Source organism: Xyrauchen texanus, chromosome 1 (genome assembly GCF_025860055.1).
Source record: "Xyrauchen texanus isolate HMW12.3.18 chromosome 1, RBS_HiC_50CHRs, whole genome shotgun sequence".
Classification (NCBI taxonomy): Eukaryota; Metazoa; Chordata; class Actinopteri; order Cypriniformes; family Catostomidae; genus Xyrauchen; species Xyrauchen texanus.
Window position 1 is genome coordinate 32,464,970 of NC_068276.1, and position 26,241 is coordinate 32,491,210.

General features: G+C 37.4%; 1 protein-coding gene across 1 annotated transcript; it reads right to left on the reverse strand.

Annotated features, from left to right (window-relative positions):
• Nucleotides 1-554: 554 nt before the first annotated feature.
• On the reverse strand, nt 555-21,225 carry LOC127632684 (72 kDa type IV collagenase-like). The gene is made up of 13 exons (XM_052111450.1): nt 20,898-21,225; nt 20,068-20,294; nt 15,119-15,267; nt 14,559-14,687; nt 14,261-14,434; nt 13,899-14,072; nt 10,150-10,323; nt 9,669-9,824; nt 9,420-9,546; nt 4,306-4,439; nt 3,706-3,865; nt 3,127-3,236; nt 555-1,567 (listed from the first exon to the last, which is right to left on the reverse strand). The coding sequence occupies exons 1-13, from the start codon at nt 21,048-21,050 to the stop codon at nt 1,464-1,466; spliced, it is 1,971 nt and encodes a 656-aa protein (XP_051967410.1). The 5' UTR covers nt 21,051-21,225; the 3' UTR covers nt 555-1,463.
• Nucleotides 21,226-26,241: the final 5,016 nt, after the last annotated feature.

Here is a 26,241-nt window from a genome sequence, read left to right on the forward strand (position 1 = left end):
GTATGATTTATAAGCTGTTTTCCTCAAGGGCACCCACTACAACGTCAAAAATGTCAGGTTTTACTATCCTTATTGGGACATTTGGTCCCCACAAAATTATAAATACACGCTCACACACGCACACACTTCAAAACATTGTGAGCTGCCTCTGGGACGTGTTTTTACGCTGAAATAGGCAGACGCTACGCAGTTCATATAGCCTAACAGAAAACACTGAGGACAAAAGAAAATATTAATTTTTGCTTTTAAGAAAATACTGAAATTATATCACACACCCATATTCCTGTCTTGAATAAAAACATTAATAAATGTCCTCGCCTCATAAATAACTTCAATAATAAGCAGAGTTATGCCCAGTGTTACGCACGATGATACTAGAACTGTGCTCTTTACAGAATGAACCAATAGATGTCGCTGTTTGTCTAGATCTGAGAAGTGAAATCATGGGATCCATTCTGTATCTATTGTTGTCTTGATGCAAAGTGAAACATCATCACTGTGAATGCAGTTCAATGCTTTCCAAAAATTACAAATTGAATATTAAAAACCCACGAAAAGGATAATAAATCTTTATTTTGAGACAGATAGTAAAGTGCACAAAGAATAGATGATATAAAACAATAAAAAAAACAATACAAATATAAACAGATTGAAAATGTCAATTAAAAAAAAAAAAAAAGAGTGAAATATTACACACAATTATTAATCAGTATTCTCATGATACTTGCTTGACATGAGTCCATCATGCAACAAACTCTATACAGTCTTCAGGCAACCCGTGCCATGAATCTCTCTGTACAATGAGAGGAAAGAAACAAGACTAACAAGAAAGATGTGCTTTGACAGTTGTTTGGTCTCTGTGTTGGTATACATCACAATTATCATGTATAAAAATGTGTTGTCTAATGAAATTTATTGCAGGCGTATTTATATGAAAGTATTTAATACAAAATGCATGAAGCTCTTAATCTTTGCATATCAGTACTATCAAAATACTACATTTGTGCTTTTGACTTACTGCTTGGATGGATTTAATTTGTGCAAATATATATATATAAAAAAACAGGAGATACATCTCACTGACACCAATTACACATTTATATTCAAATGAGAAATGTCAGAAGTCCTTTAAAATCTGATGATACACACATAGGTTACACTAAACATTTTCAAACTGAAAAATAAACATGAAACATCACACATTATGACAAAAAAAAAAAAAATATCAACACAATTATGGAGACTCTTGTTTACCTATGTTTTTATTCAATATGCGCCCAGGCAATCAAGGAAATCATCAGGCCTTTCTGGTTAGCTAAGGACGGGTTATAATCTAATAGGCTCTGAGTAACCAAGAGAGGGCAGTATTGTAAATGTGAGCGCTGTCACTTGGCACACTGGCCTTGTTTACCTAGTGATGAAGATCATCACAGAGTGCTGCAGGCTGAATGTTCTGCTGACGCTCAGCAGCGTAGCCAGTCGCGTTTGACTTCCCCGACTTTGACAATTTTCAGACTGCTGTCATTCATTTTTAGGTAGTGGGAGTCTTTGAAGAAGTAGCTATGACCTGAAAACATGCAATAAGTGTAAACACCAAATCAAAATATAAAATTAAATCTACATTCCTTTTTTTGATATATTTAAAAATTATTATTTATGAATGCTCAGATGGCTGGTATTTGTTTTGTGTTTATCAAAAACAATATTAAATGAAAATAAAATATTGTACAATGCTATTTATAATACTTAATTTATTGTCTATTATACATAGCTTAATATTAAATATAGATTAGTTCTGATCTCTCTCTCTCTCTCTCTCTCTCTCTCTCTCTCTCTCTCACACACACACACACACACACACACACACACACACACACATATGTTGTGTTTCCATGTTTTATGGGGACTTTCCATAGACATAATGATTTTTATACTGTACAATTCTATCCCCTAACCCTACCCCTAAACCTAACCCTCACAGAAAACTTTCTGTAATGTATTATGATTTATAAGTTTTATAACAAAATGACAAAATGTCCCCACAAGGTCAAACATTTCGGGTTTTACTATCCTTATGGGGACATTTGGTCCCCACAAAGTCATAAATATACGCTCTCACACACACACACACACACGCACGCACGCACACACAAACAAACGCATGAAGACACACAGAGGTACCTTTCAGAAATAGCACAGGCTTGCTTCTATTAGGTGTGTATGTGTATGCCAGTATGAATTTACAGTATATGTGCATTTTTGAAGGTGGTGGCAAAAGCATGTGTAAAATTCCCGTAAATCTAAACGAAGCCAGAGCACCTTACGTAAAACTGTTCTTTCCTTCACCTCTCTCTTTCTCTACTTTCAATTCTCCAATTTAGAGTCCTTATGTGTGTTTCAGACAGAGGCCGTTACTGGGAAAAAAAAAAAAAAAAACCTCATCTTGAGCTGGGGGACCATATTGCTAGGTTTTTGTTGTTGAAGGCCAAATGCCAACAGTAGTTGGGTTAGTTTCCTTCCAAGAATTCTCTGCCAGGCTCCACTTTGGCCCAAAACACACACACACACACACACACACACACACACACACACACACACACACACACACACACACACACACACACACACACACACACACACACACACACACACACACACACACACACGTTGTGTTTCCATGTTTTATGGGGACTTTCCATAGACATAATGGTTTTTATACTGTACAAACTTTATATTCTATCCCCTAAACCTAACCCTACCCCTAAACCTCACAGAAAACTTTCTGCATTTTTACATTTTCAAAAAACATAATTTAGTATGATTTATAAGCTGTTTTCCTCATGGGGACCGACAAAGTGATAAATACACACGCTCTCACACACACACACACACACACACACACACACACACACACACACACACACACACACACTCTACATACAGTACACTGAGTCCTACACAGTGGAACAAATCCAATAAACTTGTGAGAGCTACTGTAACAGAGTGTAGGTGTGGGAGAGGAAATGTATGAGATGTACTCCAATCAGGTTAGAGATGAATACCACAGACTTTGACCACAGACAAAGTTGGATTTTAAGCCAAGCAACGAGGTCATTTGTTTCTTACCATCACCATTAATGCTGAGGGCACTATCCAGGTCATCGGGGACATCACTCCAAGAATCAGCAATAAGTTTTGGAAAGCCTGGATCCATCTTTTTCTTGGCTTCATTGTATCTGAAAAGTTATGGAAAAAATGTGAGCAATTGCTCTCTTATAATAAATAAATATGTACACTTAACTCTTCCATTTACTTAGAAATTTCTCCTGATAATCCTTCAGTGTGTGTGTCAATTTAAAATGGGTTAATTCCAGGAAACCTAAATGAAAATAATACTGTTTTATATTTAAACGTAACAGAATCAAATTGAACCTAATTAGATACTGTAGGTAATATTCACTGAAACTCTGGAAATAAACATATTTTTCCAAAAGACTGAAATTAATTGTTAAATTATTGCTAAATTTAGTAAATAATTTCAGAATTGCATATTTATCTAAGAAAGAAATGGTTACAGTTATGAAAGTAGTTGTAGTTACATTAGTAGTTATATTATAGTTTACTGTGTATAAATGAAAAACAAATTGTAGAAGAATACAAGCATTGTAACACAGATTATACTTAATTAATATAAAAAAGTATAACCTCCAGTACTTGTTCCCAGCAAATAAGTATGTCTTCTTGCTCTTGTGAAAGGAGTAGGCTGCATCGATTGCATGCAAATCTGAAGGAAGACCCATGGTGGAGATCTTCATGGGATAGTCTCTTTCCAGAGTACTGGATGAATATACCCACATCTCATCACCTAGAAAACAGTTAACAATATTTTACAAAAAAAGTATTGTGTTTGTGATTGCGTTTGCAGCACGCACACACACACACACACACACACACACACACACACAGTAAATCAGCACAGGGTTGTAAAAAATTGGCGTGTAAACCGGTACAAGAAAATGAGAGTGAGAGCGAGAGGGAGAGATAGAGGGAAAGAGAGATATTAACACATCTTAGGAGCAGTTGTCAAGTAAACATTATTGCAACCCATTAATAAATTTGACTAAAATGTCAAGAGAAGTGAAATAAAGCAAAATCATGCAAAAATATAATTTAATTTACAAGTGAGTTTGTGGAATCAAAAGAGGATCCTTGCAATGACATGTAATGTTTCAGGGTGATATTTATCACACTCAATTGCATTGCCCAAAACTGCATAACGTATGTTCTATTTATGCTCCACTTTACCTGCAAAGAAGACCGTCTTCTCCTCCAGAGGATTCTCATAAGCTGCATCAATCTTCTCTGGAAGTTCACTCCAGAATGTAGCCACAAGCATGGGGCCTGTCAGCTTCTTCCTGACATCAGTCCTAAAAAGGAATCTGTAACAGGAGGATTAGAGTTAGAGAGGTAAAAGAAAGAAATGTTAACACATGCACAAACAGAACACAAGCGTTGCTCATTCACAGCAGTCATTCAAATAGAGAGAGCTATAACTTTATATGAAATATGTAAGTATAGTAAAATAAATCAGAATAGTATAGAAAAATTGGTTTAATCACCAAAACACAATAAATGTTCTTCTTTCAATTTAGTCATTTTAATAGACAATGTAAGAGACATGTTTTAAATTGACCTTCAAGATTTTGAATATAAATGATACAGTACTGCAAAGTCACATTAGGAAATACACTACATTGCCAAATGAAATGGACATTACTGTGAATTCATAATTCTTGTAATATCAACCCAATTTCAATGTGATCAATGAAGATACAGTATGTCACTGGATTGAGCTTCTTTGTCAACTCTGAGAGTCCAGAGTATGCTGTCAATACTCCAATGGACACATTAAGAATTGTGTAACAAATAATGTAAACTGTGATTTCATTTACTTTACTGTATACAACTCTACTCTTACAGTACAGTATGATTGAAATTAAAGTTTACTTTTCATTTTCAGATTGGGCGAGTTGCTGTAAATTGGCAGCCTCTGCTTTAGTAACTGTAGGCCTTTGTTTACTGTATCACATAGGGGACAATGATAGCCCATATCTAATTGGGCAAAACAGTTCCCTACCCTCTTCCTCCATCCCACTGATGTTCACCTCTTTGACCACTTTGATGGGCCTCTTGTATATAAGGTAATTCTCTGTTGCAGTCTATCCTGCTCTACGTTGACAGATTGCAGATGCTCACATACACAATACAGTATATAGATGAAAAACTTGTTTGTTGTGGTAAAAAGGTTACTTTGTGATTTTATGAATTGTACTTAGTCAGTGGAAAATATGCTGAAATGTAAAAAAATAATAATAAAAACAAAATAATAAAAACAAAACAACAGCATTTTTGATGATCTGTTTTTAAATTAGCACTAAGAGTTTTGAAAATTTACCACTTGTGTAAATAGAACCAAAGTGAAAAAAAAAAAGATAAACAAAACTTAAAATAATTTATTTGTATTCTATAAGTAATAAAAATAAAAAAGAAGAAAAAGAAAAAAAACTGTCAGATAATTTGTAGTATAGACCTATTCAATGTTAATAATGGCTTGCACTGGATATTGTTACCTACGGTATTTTATCTCCAAAAAGCACATTGATGTCGGCAATTTTGGCCTTGTTGGTACTTTGTATCATATCAAAATTAAAATGCATGGTACCATCCAGCCGTAATGATATATGTGTGCAGAGGAGAGAAGGGAGAATAGAAACAGATAAAGAGCACTGCACTCTAGCTACAATGAGGTGATCAATTGAGCAGCTGTTTCTTATTATTGTTTAAGAGTGAGTTTAGAGCCAGTTGGAGATATTCTAACTTGTCTGCTGCTCCAGCATCAACCACAGAAAAAATACCCACCACCCCAGACCTCTTTCCATTGACCTATTTTTCAAACGCCAACATTTCAGTCTCACAAAGAAGACGGATCTCAGGACTTTCGAGCAATGTGCCTATAACTCACCAGAATGAAATGTTCTGTGAGCTGCACTGTTTAACTTTACATCATAGTGTCAGCTTAGAGAGTTAGACTAAATTACTGATGAGTAATCAAGCCATTTGCCCCAAAGATCCACTCCTTCAGCAGTATACACAGTGATTTAAAGACTGAGAATCCCTCCCTTATCTCGCTCTGCACAAAAACATGTTATAACAGAACATCCCAAGGAACACCCTTGTAGTTGAGACAGGTCATCTCTGACTTGCAGCTGTCCAATAAATTAAACAAAACAAGATAATTTTACAGAATGCCTCATATGTATAAATCTGAGCCAAATATTAGATAAAATAAAGACTTTCTGGTGCAGCTGAATAAACAAAACATTAGTGAACCTTTTGGGGGTGCACTATCTGGCCTTACACTCATTTCTCTCTCTCCTTCCCATTTTCTCTTTGGAATGGCTTAAACTGCTGTCACATTTATCCAGCTGGGTGAATGTCTGAGATCTCAAGTCATTATGGCCACACACTAAAATGAGACTTGCAGCTGCAGAAATCCACAGATTCACAGAATTACACTGTAATATGATCAGAACTCTACGATAATGACATTTCCACAGACTAACAATATTAATCAGTGAAAATATGGAGAGGACACAGGCACTTGTATAAGAACAGACACCTTTAGACTGTGCTGTATTGATTTTTAGACATAGGTTTAACTACAATGGGTGGCTTCCACCAACCAGGGATCCTATGATGCAATATTATATCAACACTTTAATCATGTCTTTTATTGCATTCAATTTTTTTTAATTTTTTTTATTATTAATCCCAAAATAATAATAACTAGATTTCAATATTTTCTGGACAAAACGTGAGTGGTACTTGCAACTCACCACCACATTGCAGGATGTTGCTACTGTGTGCAGAGTAGTTTTTAGCACAATGCAATGTGGTTGTTAAGGTGTCCTGGTTGGATGCAAAGGCATTGTTATGTGGTTGGTATATATTTATAGCCAAGTCAAAAGATCCGTAAAAAGATTTTTAATATTATAATCCTAAGAAATAGCCCTTGTTTTTCAGCTACTTTATCATCCATCAGGCAAAAATCGCAAGATCGATTGATAAGAAAATTAAAAACACACCTATCCAATTAGCTGCTTGATTTGAGTTATAATTCATGTCCATAACACAAACGGTGCACAGTTAGTTAAGCACCAAAGTTTAATACTTTGGGTAAGGGTTTGTTCAATGAGTAATAGTAATAGTCATGCTAACCTTAGCAAGCACCACTAATAAGACTATAAAGGTTATGGAAATGTCATATAAAACCAATTGGACAGACTCTTTGAGATGCTTAACTTCCATCTTGTCTTTAGTGCAGTATGTTGTTTTATGCATTGAAGATATATAAGGGATTTCAAAATCATAATCTTTATTGTATTTAGATTTATGATCTGGTTCTTTGAAAGATGTTCTCTTCTCAAAATGTTGTCTTATACAAGAGCCCATTGATTACTATGCAGGCATTCTCTCATACCCAGCATACACTCTTTTCAGTGTGTGTGTGTGTATGTGTGTGTGGTCCTGCGATGATCACTGTCGGCTTTAAAACTGAAAGTGTGTGCAGGATAGTGGGTGGCTCTTTTTCGTTCCAGACCTCCTAATCCATGAGCATGTTTGTGAGAACTAGTAATAGAAAGATTTATGCTCACATAACATTTGCTTTGGACTTCCCTGCGATATTTTAAGTCTGGATATGACACATGCCTCTAATGAGCCAATGATTTTGATTAAAGGAATAGTTCACACAAAAATTTTAATTCTATCATCATTTATTCACCCTCGTGCAATCCCAGATGTGTATACATTTCTTTATTCTTCAGAACACAAACAAAGATTTTTAGTAGAATATCTCAGCTCAGTTGGTTGATTCAATGCAAGTGAATGGTGGCTAGAGCTTTGAAAGTTCAAATAGCACATAAAGCTTCAGAATATCTTCAGAAGCGATATGATAGATGTGGCTGAAAAACAGATCAATATTGAAGTCCTTTATTTACAATAAACCTTCACCTTTGACCTGACCCAACCAATATGTGGCAAAATGCACGAAGAATGCAAATCGCCAAAACCAAAGGAAGAAGAATGTGGAAGTGAAGCTCATTGTACAAAGGCACCTCTGTTTGCTCCTGGCAGACAGCAGATGCCCTAACCCCTCCCTTATCCTAATCCTAACCATATGGAGCTTGTAAGGCTGAGTACCCTGCTAGTAGCAACTTGAGGCACCTTTCTACAATTGCTGTAAGTATTTTACATTTGTGTTGTACAGAAGAAAGTCATACACATCTGGGATGGCATGAGGATGAGTGAATGATGAAGGAATTTTCATTTTTGTGTGAACTCTCACTTTAATAATTAGCTGAGACAAGGTGTTGCATCACTTCCTGTGGTTTAAGTTGGGCTCATTCAGGTTTTAGGTCCTGGTTTGGAAAAGTGCATTTTTTTCCATTTAGAATACGGGAGTGGTTTTAGGCAGAGGGGTTGCCAAGAGTTACCAATACCAGTTAATTTAAGATCTCATATGGGATGACACGTTTAAAAACAGTAGCCTAAATACTTATGTCTCTTACTGTCAGCAATGTAGATTGCATACTCATGCAACAAATTAAAGAAGTCAGCAAATTGAACCCATCATTAAATATCTCTCATAAAACGCAGTCAGCTGAACAAAAACAATGTGCTCAAAGGACTAAAAATCCCCCTAAAATGGTAATGCATGTCGTGAAATATTTTGCTTTTGAGATGTGGGATCAGATTTGTGGACTTTCCCTTTTCTAGTCTCACCACAATGCCTGAGAATGCAGGCTTACTTTTTTGTTTTCATTTAAATTCTGAACTAACAATGTGGCTAAAGCTTCAGCATAACTTGGATTCTTCTTCTCTTTAAATCATTATACTGTTATTCCAGTCACTATAAAGCAATTCTTTTTTCCATTAATAATTTCAAAAAGATATGCTTTAGTTTTTAATGGCAGATAAACTTTGGTCATAAATTTGTCCCCAGATGGCGAATGGTCCCATTTCCTGTGCATGCAAGCAGAAAGGTTCTAAAACCACTAAAACATATGAACTGAACAAGACCTGCCAGCAAATGCTTAAAAGAAAAATCTGCTACCCACAGTAGTGCATCTGGTATTAACTGCTGTAGATCATGGTGTTCTCTTCAACCATTAAAATTCTTCTTGCATAAACATTTTGTGTGTAAGGAGCATAAAGTAACCAGTTTTGTGTTCCTGCTCGTCTACCATAAGATGTTCACCATGTCATTTTCTATCAACTTTGGGAATGTGGTTAAGGTGAAAATATCATACCACATTCAGGACATTCTTTGAATTGGGTGAGAATTGTGCTGTATTTACCTGTCCTTAAAGAAGAAAATCTCTCCTCTGATTTGGGCTACAGCATCAAATATGATGTTTTCATTACATACATCCATTGGAGTGACTGGTGGAGTGTGAGTAGGCAAAGGTTTGTCTGTTGATACACCTGTAGAAGAAGGAAAAGTGAGGCAGAAAGAGATAAAGGAATAAGAATATCACATGATATGATATGACTAAAGTACATTAGATCCATAACAATAGGAAGCTTTTTGGACACTTCACACTTACCGTAAAGCTCCTGGATGCCTTTAATATCATCATCAGACAACGTTAAAGTTTTAGTGAAGGTGTACATGGGAGCCATGAGAGCTCCAGGGTCATCTGAGTGTTCCAATCCCAGGGCATGACCAAACTCATGGGCCGCCACCAGGAATAGACTATAGCCTGGGAACAGAGGCTGATTTATTATGTTTGCTACATATAAATTATGTAGCAAACATAAGATACATAAAAAGGATACCATCATACTTCCAAGCCCAAGAAGAGAGAAAGAAAATGAAGCGATTGGTGTAATAGAAATAAATTAAGTAATTGGCTAATTTTATGTGCTAAAGGACAAACACATGTGACTCATATGCAAGAAGATTCTGACTGTGTAAACTTTGCCACAAGAACTTAATAGTATTTGCTATTTGGTTGTATTAGAGTACATAATAGTTATAATTCCTTAAACAATGACAGACAAAGATAAATAGTATCTCTATTCCACCTTGGTCAGGACAGAAGCCCCATTTGCGGTCATCATCAAAGCTTTTGGTGACGGCGCACCACATCTTCCCATCACTGCGGCCTGAGATAGTGCAAGAGTCATAGGTATTGCCCAGAAATTTAAAGGGGAAGACACATGGAGCACCTTCTGAATTTCCTCCAACCGTCGACATGGCTGTAATGGCAATGTAAATAAGCAATAACTTTAAAGGTTGGTAATGACCAAAACAGTGTTTTAAAAGCATAAAATGCCTGAAAATATGAGCATTTGGTTGAATGTTAAACATCATGCTTTATATAAAGCTACTGTGCTCAGGGCCAATAATTTCTCCAGAAAAAAATTATAATAAAAAACATGATTGTCTTACTGTGCAGACAAATCTATTAAACAATTAGATTGTTAGAATATTAAGAGAGGCAAAAGAAGCAAAAAATTGTAACTTTCACATTGGCATTAAGTGTGTGTCTGTTTTTCAAATCTGATGTCACAAGCTGTAAAACTGGTAGTTAGTGGTAAACCTACTGTATATATTACCTAAGTGCTATTAGATGATGGCATTTAAACCTAAAGGTACAACTACATGACTGCAGCTCAGAGAGACATCAGGGAGGAGTTCTTCTAAATCAAACAAACTCAACAGCCTCAAAATGAAGGCTTCTCTTTTCCAAAGTTCCATTTGTACTTATGCTTGCACCATACTAGACGTGTTTTGTTGTTCAGGCAGACTCTTAATCAGCACACACACTAATAGGAAGAGAGGGCTGCATTCCATGAAAATTACAACCAGATGAGTATTTCTGTGCTCCTGGCTTTCTTATGCCAGAACACAATGGAAACTATACCGTAATAAGGAGAAACTTTTACGGTCTGCAGGAAACTGATGAGTGAATGTCCAGAGCTATGGAGCGCAGCTTTAAATACTGATGTGGTTTAAAAACAAAATGCATCAATAAATATATAATTGATTGAAGTCTCTGCAAATCTCTCTTGTGCTTGATTAGATAAAATGTAATGGATTTGGCAGGGTTTTCCTGCATTGAAAATGTTTCAGCAGATGGCAAAGCAAAATTTCGGGCCGCTGAAGAAAATGTTAGGACATAAAGTATGGAAAGCAATAGGAATACGTTAAATATGCTTCTCGTGTGGCATGCGGATGTGTACGGGGTGATTAAAAACGTCTCTGGTAACACGTAACATCGGTTCCCTGAGATAAAGGGAATGAGACTTTGCGGTAAATGCTTTTGGGGAATTCCTTCTCCGACGACCTAGTTGAAGCCCTTGATTGAATCTTATGATGATTGGCAATGGTGTTTGAGCCCCACCCATTTAGGCACGCAGTTGGCCCTATATAAGAGGGTGCGCGAACAAAATTTCTAAAGAATTTTCAGATGAAGGACAAGAATGCATCGCTCATACCTTGAAATTCTGAAGTAGTAGTGCGGCCATGTTTACCAATGTCTCTTTACCTTCATCTAAGGGAATCGAGGTTGCATATGTAACCGGAGACGTTCCGTATCGATTAATTTCACTCGAGTCTCATCATGCTGCACTACATAATGTCATACCCCTAGAGATACACCATGGTATACTGTAAACACTAGTAAAATAATATGTAGAGGAGGTCACAGGCCCATCGGGGTGTGACAACCAGACGGGAAGTTAATTTTATGCAGGGGATATACACTCAACTAAAGGATTATTAGGAACACCTGTTCAATTTCTCATTAATGCAATTATCTAATCAACCAATCACATGGCAGTTGCTTCAATGCATTTAGGGGTGTGGTCCTGGTCAAGACAATCTCCTGAACTCCAAACTGAATGTCAGAATGGGAAAGAAAGGTGATTTAAGCAATTTTGAGCGTGGCATGGTTGTTGGTGCCAGACGGGCCGGTCTGAGTATTTCACAATCTGCTCAGACTGGGATTTTCACGCACAACCATTTCTAGGGTTTACAAAGAATGGTGTGAAAAGGGAAAAACATCCAGTATGCGGCAGTCCTGTGGGCTGAAAATGCCTTGTTGATGCCAGAGGTCAGAGGAGAATGGGCCGACTGATTCAAGCTGATAGAAGAGCAACTTTGCCTGAAATAACCACTCGTTACAACCGAGGTATGCAGCAAAGCATTTGTGAAGCCACAACACGCACAACCTTGAGGCGGATGGGCTACAACAGCAGAAGACCCCACCGGGTACCACTCATCTCCACTACAAATAGGAAAAAGAGGCTACAATTTGCAAGAGCTCACCAAAATTGGACAGTTGAAGACTGGAAAAATGTTGCCTGGTCTGATGAGTCTCGATTTCTGTTGAGACATTCAGATGGTAGAGTCAGAATTTGGCGTAAACAGAATGAGAACATGGATCCATCATGCCTTGTTACCACTGTGCAGGCTGGTGGTGGTGGTGTAATGGTGTGGGGGATGTTTTCTTGGCACACTTTAGGCCCCTTAGTGCCAATTGGGCATCGTTTAAATGCCACGGCCTACCTGAGCATTGTTTCTGACCATGTCCATCCCTTTATGGCCACCATGTACCCATCCTCTGATGGCTACTTCCAGCAGGATAATGCAACATGTCACAAAGCTCGAATAATTTCAAATTGGTTTCTTGAGCATGACAATGAGTTCACTGTACTAAAATGGCCCCCACAGTCACCAGATCTCAACCCAATAGAGCATCTTTGGGATGTGGTGGAACGGGAGCTTCGTGCCCTGGATGTGCATCCCACAAATCTCCATCAACTGCAAGATGCTATTCTATCAATATGGGCCAACATTTCTAAAGAATGCTTTCAGCACCTTGTTGAATCAATGCCACGTAGAATTAAGGCAGTTCTGAAGGCGAAAGGGGGTCAAACACAGTATTAGTATGGTGTTCCTAATAATCCTTTAGGTGAGTGTATATATATATATATATATATATATATATATATATATATATGAAGATGGTGAAGAGAAGGATGTTCAAGACAAGATGATTGTCGTAGTCAAGACGAGACAATATCGGTCTTGAAAGAAGAAAATTCTGAAGAAATGGTGTTCTCGTACCCACTTATATAGGCCAATTGCGTGCCTAAAGGGGCGGGGCTCAAACACCATTGCAATCATAATATTGCCATTATTATTCAAGGGCTTCAACTAGGTGTCGGTGAATGTCGAGTGAACTGAATCGATAGGGAACTGGTATCACTTGCGTGTCGCCCGATCCAGAGAGAATCTCTTGTGCAAATGATGCACTCTTCTCTATTATACTACAGTACACTGGAGCATGTGCATGCGCATCAACTGGGCTTCCCTCGATATGTGAGCTCCGGTGACAGGATAGCGGATAGACGGAGAATGTAAACAGCTTGTCAACGTTTCTGCGACTGAGCGTGCAAATCGTAAATAAGGTAAGTGCTGAGGCATATATGATTAGTTGTCTGTTGCTAAACAACTTTCTGTAACATTCTAAAACTGCATCGTTTCACACAGTATATATTTGGCACTGCAACCACGCAAAAGCTGTGCTAACCCCTATCTGGGGCAGGGTGTCATAACCCCGGATTAAAAATCCCTTTCTAAATTATAAGTGTGAAACATTGTTTTACCTGGAGTTAAAAGCAGGGTTTAAAAAGACGACAGGGTTAAGTGCAGTGTAAACATAATAATTAGCGATTCAATTTTGCATTGTATGATTGAATAAAAAAATATATATATATATATACTCTGACCAAAACATGAAGAAAAGTGAAACTTATAGACTCACCCGTCTCTGGACAGAATCCATAAGACTTATCCCGGTCATAATCGTCTGTTGTGGCACACCAACGGTATCCATCATCTCTGCCTGAGGTTGTGCAACTATCATATTTCTCTCCTTGGAATGTGAAGGGAAATTTGCAAGGGGCTCCATCAGCATTTCCACCCAATGTAAAAAGGACTGCAACACAGGGAGGAATACAAACCTCAATGAGTCAGTGATTGTGATATTTTCTGGTAATTAAATTTTTTTGTGGTTTTTTTCCTCAAATTATGTCTTCGCTCTAACTTTCTGAACTTTTAAACTCTTTGGGTAGAACATGTGTAAAAACATAATGCATTGCACAAGTTAGCAAAAAGGATACTCACGCTCGTGAGGACAGAAGCCATACTTTCCATCTTCATCGAAGTTGTATGTGGTAGAGCACCAAAGGAAACCGTCATCACGACCCTGAGAGGTGCAGCTTGTGTACTCTTTATCCATGAACAAGAATGGAAACTTACAGAACTCCCCTTCGGCATTACCATACTTGACCTTTACCACTAAAATGAGAGAGAGAGAGAGCAATTTGCAATTTCTATCTGTGACGTCTAATAACAGATCTGATACTTACCTAAAGCAGACTTAAAGAAAAAGTTAACAGAAGCAAGATAACTAAACCGATACCTTGTCCCTCGCCTAACGTCCAAAGCTCATCATCATCAAAGTGAGAGTCTCCTCCAATACCAGGTCCAGGGGCAAATGCATGAGCCAGAAGACCATCCTTCCCATCAAATGGATAACCATCACCATGTTCTACAGAAAATACAGGAATATTTTAACTTAAAATTAACCTATTCCAATGCACCATGGCTAGCTGTTTGATAACTAAACACAAGGTAGCTAACTGGCAGGTTTTAAGCCAAGGGGTCTCAATAATGATTAATTTACATGGTGAAGCAATTTTCATACTGGTATTGTTTAGTAATCGATTTTTGCAATTAAAAACAGTATTTCTAAAGATCACATAATGAACAGTCTATGGTGAAAGAAGCTTTATACAAATGATTTTCTGGAGTTACAGTGGTTGAAATACTATTGCATTTTTTTTTTTTAAACAGAGCTTTGTAGCTTTAAATATGATTTTTTTTAAAAAAGGACAAAAAGAAACCGAGGTCTGTGAATTTACAGAATTTTGTACATTGTAAAACTTATTCTACAGAAAGACCAAACTTTTTCTGGGCTACCATTTCGGCCAAAGTTAATCATGATGTCTGCTTCTCCATCCATGATTCTGGTGAAGTTCAGAGGTGTGACATCACTCCAGACTTTAAATGCACGATAGAAAGCATCATCAATTGTCTCTTCATCAAGATCCGGGGTGTGGCCCAAGATCCTGTGGAAGGAAGAAAACTTACAATGAGCTATTTTACATCCTAATTAAATTTGTTCCTTGAAACGGTGTAGGTTTCAGCTCCTACCAGTTTGATCATATATTGCTTTCTTTTTCTATCTATATTGCCCAGCATGTTGCATACTTTCTGAAAATAAAGAAGATTTCCTGCATTTATCTCCTATTTAAATAATACTTGTTTACTTAATACTTAAACTAATTTTCAAGCTAAAATGTATGATACTATTATAGCATTATTAGTATTATTTCTATTAAAGTAATGAATTAGCTTTTTTCGCCCTCATAATTTTATGAGTTGCTCAGGAATTCATTAGGTTAAGGGAGAAAGTCAAGGTAACAACGCTCTTGGAAAATGTCAATTTCCACAATGGTGGTCTGTTGGGAGGGAGTTTCTGGATTTAAACTGCTCATATGAAATTAATCTTTGGCTTCCACCTAGTACGAAGAAAGGCAAACGCTTCCAATGTTTCCTTTTTGTTGCCATAAAATAATAATTTTAAACAATGCTCCATCACCAATTCATTCTTCATCAAAACGAGACATGGGTGTGTCCAAGGTATCACATAAGAAGGAGTTGGTGCCGTATGCAGACTGCATAGTCTGCTTATAGGGAGCGGCAGTGCTGACCTAATTGATTGTTTAGGCCTTGATCTGTGTCAGGTAATAACATTTTCAGAGTTTAATAATTTCTCTGAATCGTCAAACCTCTCAAGGTGATGTGCTTACACTCACCAGCCATGGACTCTTCAAAACAGCTCATTGTGGATCAGAAAATAAAGATAACTGACCGTTGCAAAGCAAGGGAAAGCTCTAAAAATCTCCAAATGCTTCCTGCTTGCAATTCCTACTGTCCTCATTGCCATTAAAAATGGAAGTTGAAAAAAGAGAAAAAGACAAGATTTGAAAGACAAAGAAAAAAACTGCCTGTAGACTGGTCAGGAAAGCAATAGAAAGCCCAATATCACTACAAAGGCCCCGCAGGAAGATTTAGATGACATGGAGGAGTGGAGCATCTATCCACTGTGCAGCATTCCTTACATGAGCATGATTGGGAAGGGTCCACGGAAGGAAACATTAATTGCAATTTAATCACAAAACTCAACATCTTTAGTATGCAAACAACACTAAGATAAACCTGAGGCATTCTGAAATAAAGTGCTACTGTTAAAAAAAAGATACAAAAATTAAAGTCACACACAAGGTGTCAAATTCTGGCATTTGTGCAAGTGCCCTTCAATGGTTAATGTATTATCTGTTGTTTTCAGATTCAGCTCTGCTGAAATAACCTCTTCCTTTCTGGTAGTATTCCAAGTCTTCTAATTGTTTTGTGTGAAGAAGAACAGAAACAAATTTAAGCTTTTATTCAATTATCAATTATTACATTCTTAAAACAAACATGCAAGGGGTGGGGAATGTGTATAACTTATATGAATTACAGATTCTGAAGAGTCTGGATTTACTGTTGTGCCAAAAATAAAGTAGTTTGCACTGACCATTAAATTGTGACATATCAAAACAATCCATGCTGAAATGTGCTGCACAAATGGTGTTATTAACAATGTAGAATTATCCACGAACAAAGCCATCAAATGAACACAACATCACATTCCACAGATCAGAGAGATCCCCAACCGAGCCATTAGACAGTCATGAAAATGAATCTATAATGCCTAAATTGCTGAAGGAGACAGTCTCTCCCATGCCTGCTTAATATCAAACTAGGGTTTGTAATGACAGAGCTGACCAATGAAGAAGATCAAGAAAGACACCTTCTTTGTTCCACAAACTTAAACCCTCAACATGACCTTCTGAACTTCCACATAGAGCTAAAGCAGGTTTTCTTTGAAAGTTTTCCTTATGAGATCCTCATGAGATCCTCGTCCCAGTCCTTATGATTTAACCCTATAAAATATACACCATACCTAGCCTTGTTAGATAATTCTGAAAATGACTCTATGATCTGTGATCACTTGTATAATTGACAAATTAATGATTATAGCCGATGTACCTTTTAAAATATGTGTAGTGATTGGTAATCACTTATAACTGACAAATCGATGATTATAATCTTTAATCTGGTATGATTCATCTCATTCTACAAGAATGGTAAATATTCAACTATTATACCCTGACAATAAGTTTTCTCATAATGTGTATTGTATTATCCATGTTGTAAAACCAATGAATTAACCAGAAAGATTTGTAACCAGGGAGTTTCATATTTTGTTACTTACATATATAATATTCAAGAAAGAATGTCATATTTAGTATGTAAATGCTTATTTACATAGAGAATGTTGATAACAACGAATGTCATGTCTCTTGTCCTCTTGTCAAGATATAAAAGTTCATGATTAAACATGCACTTTTTTTGATCCTACACAAAGGATCATAAATCAACTTTGGGAAATGGACAGAGCAGTCGACCATGTGACTCTGAAAAGCCACTTCTCCTCTTCAGAACATCCTCTTCTGCTGAACTCCTCTCTTGCAACGCTCTCGTTTGAACCGTCGCTTGGTCTCTCCTCATCAGCTATCCGGCTGCTTCCAGATCCTCTTAGCCATAGAGTCCAAGGAAAACTCGGGACACACAAAGTCCCGAGGAAGCCTCTCACTCTCTGCTCTACGGTTCACACACTCAAAGGGAGTCGCGAGTCCTCCTTGCAGAAGGCCTCGCTTCATCCAGACAATAACTATCCGTGATCATAACAGCATCCAAGACATCGACAGAACAAATTTTCTACAAACGCCAAAGAACCAAGCAACATGAGGAAAAGTAATGCAAGGAAATGCAATGCAAGGAAACGCAACAACATGCAAGTACATCTCCAGGCTTTTGTTCAAAGTGCTGGTGTATTAGTTGAATACTTTGTGTAGTCCGATTGTAAATCGATTTAGACTCAAAGAAGGATAAATGGTTCTTAAGGCATTGTCAACAGACGAAAAGTTCATTTTCACTGTATTGATCATTCTGTCTCTTTACTCACCAACCTGTTTCATGTTGTACGTGTTAGATTAGTTTTATGTTTAGAATAGCAATAAAGTTTGTCTGTATTCAAATATAATTTGACTGTGGTATATTTTGATAAATAATTATTAAAGCTAAAGTTTTACAATATAAATTGTGAGCGGATACAACGAGACATTGTATTAAAAATTTTAATGGAGAAATTTCTTCAGACAAATAATCTAGTTTTTTGTAATTTATCTAATTTATAATGGTTGTTGAAAGCGACTAATTCCTAACATAATAATGTAGAATAAGGACAGTTTAATTTAATTCCTTTCTCACACATCCTGTTCCTACATATAATGGTGGAGAATTGCGGCACTTCAATCCATGCCGAGTACATTTATACTACCACATTTCTGTAAAATGACAGTCACACACCCAGTCAGCAACAACACAAGGTTTGATTAACTTTCCCTCATTTTACTCTTATTGTTAGTTCTTTGGTATTGAGGAATAAAAGCATCTGGCTTGCTCTCTATAACCTCACCATGACTGGAAGGGACAAGTTTCTGAACACCAAATAGGTTTAATTTACAAGTAAACCTAGACAATCACGTGTTGGTACATTCATCTATGTGATGTCACAGAGTTGCGGAAGTTCAGAACGAGATATTTTAGCAGCTTAGTTCCAATAAAGACTCTTTTTGGACTGGGGAGGAAATATTAAGTTCTGAAAGTTATAATATGTTTTCATAGCACATCAAGCTCTTTTATCTAAATGATCTAACAGCGAAGCAAGGTCAATGGCAACAAACAAGCAAACTAGGTAAAAAAAATAAAAATAAATAAATAATTAACAACATCATCCTATGCTTATGTTCCCTAAAAAATTAGTGCGCTAGTGGTCAACCAACCCTGTGTATAGCTAGGTTGATTAATCAGTTGATATTTGGCATTTTTTATTTTATATTATTGTGTCAGAAGAGTCATTTGTAATTGTAACTTCAGTTGTAACTGGAGTATTCAGTTTAACACCTTCTCTTTCACATATTTTTGAGTGGATTTTGAATTAATATTATTTTAAATAAATCTTCATGTCAGTTCAGCAATTTTGAATCTAGACCTCATTTGCTATAATTGTATAATTTTAAAAGAGAGCAAAGCTGCATGCTGACAGAAAAGCTGAGGCTGAACCATTTCTTCCATAATCTGCATGCTGAGCCTGAAAACTGAAAACACAGCTGTGGCCATGACTCATTAAACGAAAAAGCTGATGGGACATGTAGGCCTGTAAATCTCCTCGGGCTCCTAACTCTGTGTCCTCTTTTCTTAGAATTAACTATTCACACTAAAGCTTATAGCATACTGTATATTCTAATATGTATTAGTGCATATTTACAACATTCTATGTTGTGCTTTGTTTACTGCTCAGTTTCTTTCACCAACAGCACATATTCTGTCAACTGGCCAATGTGGCCAACATTCAATATAGTAGCATTTCCTGTTGTCAGCACAGTAACTTATAACCTCTAATCAATTTAAATGTGTTGCTCTTCTAGAAGTTCCACCTCCATATGTGTTCTTCAAGTTAACCACAAAGGTCCTGGTGGGAACAATCTTAAAAGTTATGTATCTATTTTTGACTGGCTTACTGCGTCATACAAACAGGGTCTCTGTTTTCTTTTTTAAATATTTTTTTATATGCAAAACACTGTCAAGACCATATAAGATCATACATATTTAACGTTAATGAACTTAGTTTGGAACAGCTGACTAATAATGGGTAATTAAAGGAGTAAGACAAAACACACACACACACACACACAAACCTGTATGAAATGTTTTTCTGTCCCCACAAGGGTTTCCTGTGAAAAAAATTATAATTAGCCACATCAGGAACTCCACATCGTGGCTTCTTCATGATCTCTACTGTCTTCTGGTCGATCTCCCCTGTCTCCGGCAAGGCAAAAAACTTCTGCATCTTCTTCAGTGTGTCCTTCAAAACCATTAGATTACACCTGTCTTTTGGGCAGCCATAGAACTTATTTAAGTAGTGCTGTGGAAGAGAGATAGACATATATATATATATATATATATATATATATATATATATATATATATATATATATACGAGAGAGAGAGAGAGAGAGAGAGAGAGAGAGAGAGATTTCATTTAACAGTGTGTCAAAGGAGAAAAAATAGCAATCTGCACAAATACAATATTTCAGGTCGTTAATATTAGGAACGTTTTTTTTTTTTTTCAAATTAAAAGAAAAAAGTCATATTTCAAGGGTCAGAGTTAACACATGAAATGCAACTTTTTTTTTTTTTTTTAGAGAAGAACATGCATAATATACTTATTTTCCCTTTTTTATTTTAATTCAGCTTTATTGGCATGACAGTTTTATATACTACATTACAAAGTTGTTTCTATACAGAGAAAAAAAAACATTTAAATAAATAAATATAAAAATATATAGCCTAATAAAAAAGATGCAATAATTCAATAAGTAATAGTGGAAAAAAAGAAGAGTGCAACATGTAAATACTAATTAATATGAAATAGGGATATAGGTTACATAGGTTGTTAAACTTAATTTGTTGTAAATGTTAAATTGGGACTGTTTTAAACCTTCCAGTAAAATTAAAGTACACTCACCAGGGCCACTTCTTTGTCTGTGTGAGTAGTATCATCGCCTGGAAACTTAATGATGGGTGAGGGCGCAGCAAAGGCTTGCAGGGACCCAAGAAAATGCACAAGGAAAACTTTGAGGACAAAATGCCTACAGCTGAAAAACGTAAAGCTCTTCATTTTGGTCTGGTTCAGAGATGCCTGTACCTTAAAATTAAGGTGGACAAAAAGCTTTTACGAGTTTATCGACAGCACTGCAAATATTCTTTCTTTTCCTCAGCGAAACATCCTGCTCCCGTGGTCTGTGGAATGACTTCTGCTTGCACACGCACTTCTCTGATGCTCGAGACTGCGCTTCCTCCAGCTCCAAGAATTCAGGCAAGCCTTGAAATATGAGAAGCGACAGCGGGAGCGAGCAGAGAGATGTGTGCGCGCGCGCACCATGTAGGCCTACACACAGAGCCATGGAGTTTCAAGTGTTGGACAAGTTCGTTTGCCCTCACAAGGACTTTGTTTGGTGAATTGGTATTGTACAAACTACAACACACTGTACAGTATAGCACAACACACTATTGCAGTTACAGCAGATTAATAAATATATAGTGATTCAATGATGTTGGTTAGTTGTTTACATCTTTTCCCAGGGAAGAAATCTGTGCCTGATTCCAATGTTTGCCTTCGTGGTTCTAAACTGAAAACGCTTCTTTGGCTTCTTTGTGTTCAGGCCAGGGGTGATCCAATTCGCCAATTTAAAAGCCTTCCCTCTGGTGGTGTAGTTGTGAAAATGCATTTTTAAATATTAAACATACATAGCCTTATCTTTCCTAAAATAAAAATTCGAGCTAGGTGTACAGTTTAGTGTCCTTATCCTCAAATACAAAACTTTAAATGTCAAAAAACTCTGTGTTTAAATGTGACTAAGCCCTAAATGTCAAAATATACAAATAAATGCCATTGTGATTATTATTTTTTGTTTTTCAGAGCCATGGCTATATTGGCCTGAAAATATCTTGAGATTCATCCCTGTGTTCACTGCAGTTACTCCAGACTGAAGGTTCTAGATTCCTGACCTGCGCTGAAAAACATTGACACTGACATTGACATTTTCAGTAGCCTACAGGCCTACTGCTCTCTCTTCACTGGAAAGCAGCTCATGACTTGACAACAGGCCTATACGATTCTCAAACCAATTGCTTCTGTTAAGGTTGATGTTAAAAGGTGATTGTGTCTTCTCTGTTGCTTTGCCAAGGCTATAAAATTAATTTCCAAAGGAACATTAAGCCCTCACTACACAACTGACACATTTAAATCCTGACATCTTTTTCTTTGATCTTTGGTTTGCAATAAATTACAAATTCTTTCATCATTTACTCCCATGTATGACTAAGATGTTAAACAGTACATGAGATGTTAGACAGTATGTTAGTCTCAGTCTCCATTCACGACTAATGTGATGGAAGAAAATGTTTTGGAACCGCATTTGGGTGAGTAAATGATGGCACAGTTTAAATTTTTGGACGAACTGTTCCTTTAAGTCTGTAAGCACTGTATTTGTAAGCCATTTGTTTGTTGTTTTGAGTATATCACTTTTTCAATGATTAGTCTGTGTGATAATGCAGTGCACAACTTTAGAAATTTTTCATGTACGTTATTTTTTATTACATTACTGAGTTTTTACCAAAAGAGTAAATTAATGCTAACCTTACCTATATGATATTACCTTTGTATTATTATTACCAAATGAGCGTAGAGATAGGTCCGAGTCCTTAAAATGAATCAAAATTAGAGTACGTGTGCCATCTAGTGGTAGACATAAGGTTTTACATGCCTTGATGTGTCCTCAGTGGGGTTTATTGAGCTTTAGCAGGCCCGCAGTTTGCCACTGGATTTCCTCTAACTCCTCTTGACATCTCCCTTTTTTCAAGTGGAGGGATTAATGTCGACAGTATATTGATGTGGGCTCTTTATAGGAGAACTTAGCATTGAAATCGAACAGTCTGAAAGCTCTCAAAAAGGATTTCTACTGCATAAGTCACCTGTAAATTATCCTTGCACAGAAAAGAGAAATTTTTGTACTTTATTTTATCTCTTAGTGTTTGCAGACGGAAAGAGTGAGTGTAATTTAATTTGGCAATGATGTGTGTGTTCATCTCTTTCCAGAGACAAGACTAATTTCATGCTCAGGACCATACACAGAATGAAAAAAATAATAATTCACTGAAGTGTGGAGTGATTCTCATTCTCTCTCTAGTTTTTGACCCCTTTGTGTCTGATTTTGCCTATTGCACCAGCTCTCCCTCCTCTTAAATGATGAAAGCACCATTTGGACTATACCAGTGAATAGAACAGTAAGAGGTATCCTGTTCTCTCTTGGTTTTAAATGTGTTTATGAATGCACAACAGGCATAAGGAGACTGGGATGATAAACTTTGATTTGTATGCAAATTGATTCTTTTGTTCTCCATTTGTTGACTGCCAGATATCCTTTACTTATATAGCTTGTTCTCTCCCTTCTGTGTCTCTCTCGCTGATGTTTTCCAACCCCACCACACATGCACACTTTCTCCAATAGAATGCAAATGCCCAACTTATTCATCTGTTGGTTAATAAAAAATGTTATCAACATTCTTGGCAGAGTTTAAAACTAAATAGGCTACATTTATAAGATGACTCTGTAGGAGTCAGAAAAGCCTTTGACAAAGTGAAAACATCATATTTCACTCTGCTTGGCATTCTCTCTAGTTAGTTCCCATGGGCCAGGATCTGTGTCTGTTCAAGAGCCATCTCTCTCTGTCTCTTTCCAAAACACTTACACATTCTCCATGTTGTCGCTAGTGTAAGGGGAATGCTACATGAGGCTTGTGACTCTTTCTCTCACTTCCAGCTGGCCCTTGCTTCTCTTCTTGAACCACTAGTATGATTCTTGACTCCAGAGCTCCCAGCTGGTTGAATCAGGCTAGACCCATTTGATTCTGGAGGGTACTGTGTAGTGTTGGGGATTCATGTGGGTCATGTTAGAAGTTCTGTCAACATATCAGACCACTGTCGGCACATCAGTCCATTTGGGGCATGTTCTGACCATGTTCTCGTGTGCCACTGAGCCGTGACCTGTCCCTGCAGGTCTGTTCTACACTGGACACTTGTGGTGCCGTTCCAATTTGGATGTGAGAATGTACAAGTGCTCACAACAAAGTGAATTCATTTTCGATAAAGTGCAAGTGTACAACTCTGACCTACAAAGTTAAATTCAATGCTGGTCACTCGAAACCCTCTCAAAATCGGCATGATTTGCATGCACTAAGAAGGATTTATTTATTTATAAAGAGAACACCTCATCACTTGTTTTGTTTATTATTAACAATTTAGGCTATTTTGATTTTTATCCTAATCAGTGTTGGGTGTGATCTGTTTACGAAGTAATTAGTTACTGCAATCTTATTACTTATTAGTCATTATTTTGAATATGTGAAGTGGAAAAACACTAGGGTTGGGAACCGAACACCGGTTTTTGTTCAGAACCGGTTCCATTCTATACAAAATACCGCAATCGGATGATCTTCGTGACTTTCCGTTCTGTTAACTGTTCCCCTACATGCATTTTCCACCGATGCAGCTGGAGAGAGAAGTCAGGTGCATGTAAAAGCGGCCCCCCACAAAGTGCGGCTTTAACCCGCGTAAACGCCTGTTGGAACTGCTCCGACCATTGGACCGGATCTGGTGGAATAAAACCGAGCAGTAACTAACCGATCGAGCAGTTCATCAACATGGGGCAATGGGTACGCGTCAAATTTAGACACCGCGTTGACTTTTCTATAATCCACACAGAATCGAACAGACCCATCGCTCTTGGGAACAAGAACAACCGGGCTGGACCAATCACTGTGGGATTCTTCTATTACTCCCATCTCAAGCATTGCATCTAATTCCTCCCGAACCATTTTCTTTTTATGTTCGGGTAAGCGATAGGGGCGGCAACGCACCACCACGCCCGGCTCGGTCTCGATGTGGTGCTGTATGATGTTTGTACGGCCCGGTAGAGGGGAAAACACATCTGGAAAATCCTTTTGTAATTCGGAAACCTCTACGAGTTGACGCGGTGAGAGGTGATCTCCACAAGTAACCGGAGTGTTAAGATTGCAGTTTTTGTTTACCTCCGGTCCGAGCTCCGCCCTCTCCGGAACTACCGTAGCCAACGTCACAGAGGCTGCATCCTCCCTCCATAATTTCAGGAAGTTGAGGTGATATATTTGACGTGCACCCCCTCTATCGATACGTTTAACCTCATAATCGAGTTCACCTACTCGTCGTGTGACCTCACAGGGACCTTGCCACTTGGCCCCAGTGTGTGGAGTTTTGCTCTAAGATCGAGAACGAACTGAATTTCATTTTTGCTATTAGAAGTTCCTTCATACACATGTGATCATACACCCTTATCAGGCTAATCAAGCCTCCGAGAGGGATAAAGGCTGACTGCGGAGGATTGTGTGGGAGAGAGAGATAGTTTACTGACATGTCCGTCGTGTGTGTGTGTTTGTCTTTTAAGTTTATAATTAATAAAGCAATTTATAAATGTTATTATAATTAATAAAGCAGCCGGGCTCCTCGTCCCTCGGCAGTTGGCCACGGCTGCTCCGTTGGGGTGGACTGTAGTGGCGAGAACTCTACTACGGCGTATCCCTCCTCCTTCCCGGGTTTCGGCACCAGTGTAAAGCAGTTCAATGGAAAGGAGGAGGCGAGAATCGGCTTGACAATATAAATAATATTTTTAATGATAAGCTTAAAAGACAAACACACACACGACTGAGATGTCCGTAAACTATCTCTCTCTTCCGCACAATCCTCCGCAGTCGGCCTTTATCCCTCTTGGAGGCTTGATTAGCCTGATAAGGGACCGGGTGTGTAGAATCACGACCCGGCCACACCCTCCACCCTGCCACAGGTTTCTAAACAAATTCAATAAAACTTTGAATCTTCAAAGATTCAAATGAAAAAAGAACAATTATCAGTAATGTTCAACATACCATTGCGTTATTTTATAATATTAAGTGCTTTTTTTTTTTTCAGACAATACAACAAAAATACAACTGTCAAATAAAGAGCTGCACAACAGAGCATCACAGATGTGTGGAATTGCTTAATATAATATACATTATTTTAGTATTACAGGAAATAATACATAAATAGAGTAGTGATATATTTTTGTCATATTTTTGTCTGTTTAAATGGAACTCTTAATTTGACGATTTACCCATCAATGCAGCTTCATGATCTCATGATTTACAGGAAGATCGCTGGTGACTCAGAGTGAATTTAAACTGCTAAAGGCGGCGATTTAATCAACTAACTTTATGTGCACATGCAGATTATATAT

Coding starts and splice junctions, on each gene's coding strand:
- LOC127632684 (XM_052111450.1), bottom strand. CDS start 21,050: ATGAAGAGCTTTACGTTTTTCAGCTGTAGGCATTTTGTCCTCAAAGTT. Junction 9,825..10,149: donor GGGCTTCTGTCCTGACCAAG/GTGGAATAGAGA, acceptor CTCTGTTCCCAG/GCTATAGTCTATTCCTGGTG. Junction 9,547..9,668: donor AGGCATCCAGGAGCTTTACG/GTAAGTGTGAAG, acceptor CTTCTTCTACAG/GTGTATCAACAGACAAACCT.